General features: G+C 38.6%; 1 protein-coding gene across 2 annotated transcripts; it reads left to right on the plus strand.

Annotated features, from left to right (window-relative positions):
- The first annotated feature begins 769 nt into the window (after nt 1-769).
- Nucleotides 770-4,541, plus strand: LOC131343698 (transmembrane protein 74). Of its 2 annotated transcripts, none has more exons than XM_058375679.1 (2): nt 770-1,086; nt 1,662-4,541. In XM_058375679.1, exon 2 carries the CDS (start codon nt 1,709-1,711, stop codon nt 2,540-2,542), a length of 834 nt encoding a protein of 277 aa, XP_058231662.1. In that variant the 5' UTR covers nt 770-1,086; nt 1,662-1,708; the 3' UTR covers nt 2,543-4,541. The 2 variants fall into 2 exon arrangements, with proteins under 2 accessions (XP_058231662.1, XP_058231584.1); XM_058375601.1 differs by having other exon boundaries at nt 771-1,090.
- Nucleotides 4,542-5,200: the final 659 nt, after the last annotated feature.

A 5,200-nucleotide genomic window follows, 5' to 3' on the forward strand; every position in this document is an offset into this window, starting at 1 on the left:
GTGGTCACTGACAGGTCATGATCTTAAACAGATGAACTAATCAGTTAAACAATCAGGTTTTATAGAAAGAATCTAACTCAGCATCATCTCCAGTAAAATTGCAGGGGTTGAACACTTTCAGGGCTATTTTCTACAATTGAACAATAACCCAGCAAATACTTCATTCAATCTCTTTTTTTTGAGGAAACAGCTAGATCTTTAGTGGGCAAAGATTTTTGTTTTCAGTGAACAATAAGGATATGGATCACACCTATTGACAGGTGACAAAGGGTAAAAAGAAAAAAACCTCATAATGTGGATTAGTAAAGCTGCTGAGCCGCCACAAGCCAGCAGAATAACTTCAGTGCACCTTGGCATGGGCATACAGGTTTCTGTAGGATTCTTCCCAAAGAAATTTCCTCAATTGCTGTTTTGATGATTGTGGAGGAGATTACCGAATAACACGTCTGTCCAAAACCTCCCACAGATCTGGTGAGTGTGAAATCCATATCATATGATTTGCATCATTTTTATATTCATCAAACCATTCTGTGACGACTCATGATCTGCAGGTGGGGGTGTTATCATCCTAGAAGAGAGCACTCCCACCAGTATAGAGATATTTCCTCATATGATAATCAGACCTTGTACTTTGTGGATTCAAACCATGGTTTTAAAATACTTCTTGCAGCATAACAGAGCCACTTCTCATTTGTCTCTATATGGACAGTATATGTAGCATCCTTTCTCTTCTACTGTGCTGTCGATGCAACCCTCCTCCTCTTCCTCCTCTCCTTCCTCTTCCTCCTCCTGCTCCTTCCGCGAATCACAGCTACGCAGGGCGTGATTACAAAACGAGGTGTCAGTAAGGGTTTGCTAGGCTGAACGGATGAATTGAAGGATTTGAGCAGTCAGAAAGGTAATGGGCGGGACATTATCTTGACAGGCAAGCGTTAACAGACCCGGTAACCAATCAGCAAACGTTTTATTCGGTCCTAATGTCAAATGTTCCGGTAAGTGGCGGCGTCCTTGCGGAACTGGACACTGCGCGATACTGAGACGTGCCGGGATGCGACCACGTTTAGCTACGCACAAAGGATTTGCTGAGCAAGTATTACATTTCTGTCTTAAACCATTATAGCATTTTACCTCTCTAGACTATGTACAATGCACATTAAGAAACTGGCTTCTTCATTGTAGCATTTCTAGCAGTCCGAATTTTAACCAGCGTTCATATACAGGCTATAACTACTGTTTTATATTCTGAATCGACCTTCAGGTAAATGATGATGATGATGATGAAACGGCCAGGTTTTAAACGCAGAAAACAAGGCGCTTAATATATTCTTCGTCTATATAAACCTACTTTAGTGCATATTAATGTAGAAGTGGAGCCTAAGCCTTGCTTTCCTCTACGAGCGTTCACAAAGAGCCTGTGGTGTGCATGAATTTATTTATTTATTTATGTAATACTAACACTATAAACTCAGCAGATTGCTCAGGCAATGAAACTTGATCAACTTCCACCACAGTAATAACTGCTATTTTATTAACTTGCCATGGTGTTTTGAAATCTGTGACAGATAGCGTCATCAGTAAACACTAAGAGTAGCAACAGTGGAAGAGTTCAAACCTCAGTGGATCTTCTTCTCCAACCACACACTGCTGATTTGTGTTGATAGGTGTTGATGTGGCTGTCTTGATGGAGTGATCTGGCAGCGAGCATCCAATGGCCTCCGTGGAGCTGCTTTACATAGATAAAGAGGGCGGGCGAGACGATCCAGTGGACGTCCCTGATTGGGCCCCATCTGTTCAGGTTCATGGGATAGAAGGTCCAGCTGAAGGAGCAAGCCCCAGGGAACATGAAAGCAGTTTGCATGGGAAAGCATTTGTTACAGAGGGTCAGCATCATTCAGCACCAAAGGTGACCCCCAGCAAAGGACTATCAGCCAAGCATTTTCGCCAAGAGAAGGTCAGGGTGTGTTGTGACGAGGAGCTGGAGACCTCTTTCACTTACGTTGATGAAAATGTCAATCTGAGACACGTCACTCCAGACACGAGTGAGAAAAGCCTCCACGATGGGACGCCTTGCCCCGACTCACCAAACGAGAACCGCCTTGAATTTTCCTTAATGTCCGACCTGACATCTGAGAGCACAGGAAAGCCAGTAGATTATGGATTTATCAGCGCCGTCACCTTCTTAGTGACAGGAATAACTTTAGTGATCATATCTTATTCTGTCCCTCGTGACTCAGGAGTAAACCCGGACACTGTCTCGGCACGAGAGATGGAGAGACTGGAAAGTGAGAGTGCAAGGCTCGGGGCACACCTGGATCGGTGTGTTATTGCTGGGCTTTGCCTTCTCACGTTAGGTGGGGTAGTGCTTTCTACTCTGTTGATGATTTCAATGTGGAAAGGAGAGATGTACAGGAGAAAGGCCTTCTCATATTCCAAGCACTCAGCGAAGCTGTACGGCTCGACTAATTTGAGAACAAAATCAAGCTCTGCTCATTCATCAGCACATAATTTTGTTGAGGAAGACTCTGGTGGTAATTTAAGCTAATTTTTTTCTCTTTGTAAACACATGTCCAAATTAGACTTACATACCCCAAAAAGTGTGTAGTTGATGGGTCTTTTCCACTGGACACTGCAGTACAGCTTCGTTTCTCAGAATAATCCAAATCTAGAGCTAGACTTACCTTAGTAAAGCACCATGTCAGTTTCTCCTCACAAAACAAAGCTGTTCTCTGAGAGTTGTGGGGTAGCAACACCATTTCCTATGCAACACTAACAGTAGCAACTGTACTTACATTTTCATATACACACTGATGAGGGCTTACACACTTTTCTGTTGTACTTGATTCAGTTATTATCAGACACTACTACTGGAAATTGCTGTGCCTTATTGTCTGGTAAATGGTGATTCTAGGTAGCTAGTGTTTTTAATGGTGGTTGAATGACTCATATGATAACTGCGATGATTGTGTGGTGATTCTGTTTGACTAATCATTCTGCATTATTTAGAGCTCCACTGGCTTGTCCCTGTTTGGTGCCCTTGTATGAAGGGTAACCAAATTCATCATGGGCATTTATCCTGCAAAAGAAAAACACATCAAAATGAAAATGGCTTGAATATAGTCAGAGTTTTCTAGTAAAAATGCTATTATAAGATTAAGTATTATAAGAAACAGTAAAACAGATATAACAATATAAAAGTAATGCGTTGCATTACTGGCAGATCATTTTGCTAAATTAAAAAAAAAATATTTCTAGAAAGAAGCCAAATTATCTGTCAAAAAAATTAAACATTTAGAACTTACAATGAGTAGGAAATGCCTAGAAAAAGGTTTAATAAACATTTATTTGGTTTATTGTAATTGGATACACTGCAAAACGTATGTTTCGGCAACTAAAACTATCATGGATATAGTTATAATATTATATAATATTATTATATAAGATATTATTATTAAACCTATTTCTAAAAAATGTTTTAATTGTTTAAAGCATTTATTCTAGTGACAAAAAAATTAGCTTATTTTGTGTGTGATTTCTAAAAGGAAGCAAAATGATCTGCCAGTCTGTATAGCAATGAAAAATCTTGGATCAAAATACAGGATCATGGATTTGTTACGGTAACATCTAATACCGAAGTGTCCAGTGGAAAAGCACTATTAATCACATATTTTATGGTCCTGTAAAAGATTTTTTCTTCTTCTTCTTTCTTTCTTTCTTTTTTTTTTTTTTTTTTTAAATTGGCTTATTGTAAAGATATTGCTCAACTATTGTTAGACATGCTCTTAGCACTGTTAAAAGGATTAATAGCTCTCTCTCCCCCCGTAACCATAACTAACCTGTAGTTATGCTGGTTAGATGTGTAAAGGCTGGTTATAATGTTTGAGCTCCACCTGAAAAACTGACAATAATTCCCTTTGAGTCAAATCACATCGTTGCTGCTGCTGTCCTGACAATCCTTCTCAGCTCTTACTGCTTTACTTCTTTAGATATTACAGTTAAATGTAAATATTTCCAGCCTTAATCCTTTCAACAGGAAATGTACATTTCCAAAAATCTGTGCAAATAAGGGCTCGGTTTGGAGGGAAATCATGTAGCAAACCAGAACCCTAAATCCAGATGAACATTACACTCCGCAAAGTATCACATTTACTGGGAATTTATGACTATTTTTGCTGCTTGTGTCTTGCCTTGATCTACACTTATATGCAACTGCTGTATTTCTTAGCAAATATGGTCCGGGCAGAAATGTACACACTTAAAGCCTAAAGCTTATTCAATAACTTTAATGGAAATAAACAGCTGCTAATTGTGTTTGGCTACTGTGAGGGCTTTTTTTTTTTTAATGTGAGTGTGTGTTTTTCTCAACTAACTGAGTCATATGAACTATCATTTAAAGCATGATATAATCTTAACAAAGTAATTTAAATACAAATTGCATGCTTATAATGACTTATTTACTGAATATTGTCATCATCTACAATCCCAGAATGGAAACAATGAATGTAAACACGACTTGTGTTTTGTTAACTTTAATAAACACGTTGTATGTTCTTTAATATACAAGATTAATAAAAAAAAAACATGCTGTTGTTAATGTATGCTTTATTTCTTTACATAGAAGTATAACACCTACCTTCCTTGTACCTGCACTTTCATCCAGTACATGTGCCATGTAGGTCACAATGTAGGTCCACTTTCTGTCTGTAGTCCATCTGTTGCCCAGTTTCCCATCCTATACAGCTGAAACAGACCGACATACGAGCACTGCAGACAAGATATTACTTGGATAGCACAGCAATGATATAGACTTTGTAGTGTGTGTGATGCTGGGATTAGTCTATTAGACTATGATACAGCAGCTATACTGGCACAGATGTAATGAATAGATTCTTAACATCCTGTCAAGTTCCAAATTTCTTGTAATTTGCATAAAAGCTGCTTAAGCACCCCCCCACCCCACACACAGACATAGTGCAAACAAAGATGTAGACAGTTTGTGCAGTCATAAAGTGGCATAGTGGGAGAAATTGCATATATTCAGTACTATAAATTATTAACATAATATGGACAGTAATGTAAAATAGTAATATAGTACAAGGATATTCAGAGAATGCAAGCCTTAGAGGTGTGCTTTGGCACTGACTGACTTAAGCTGCGCTTAAATGGTTGTTCTTTATCAATACTGCAGTATATATATATATAT

The sequence above is a fragment of the Hemibagrus wyckioides genome, linkage group LG01 (assembly GCF_019097595.1).
Source record: "Hemibagrus wyckioides isolate EC202008001 linkage group LG01, SWU_Hwy_1.0, whole genome shotgun sequence".
Classification (NCBI taxonomy): Eukaryota; Metazoa; Chordata; class Actinopteri; order Siluriformes; family Bagridae; genus Hemibagrus; species Hemibagrus wyckioides.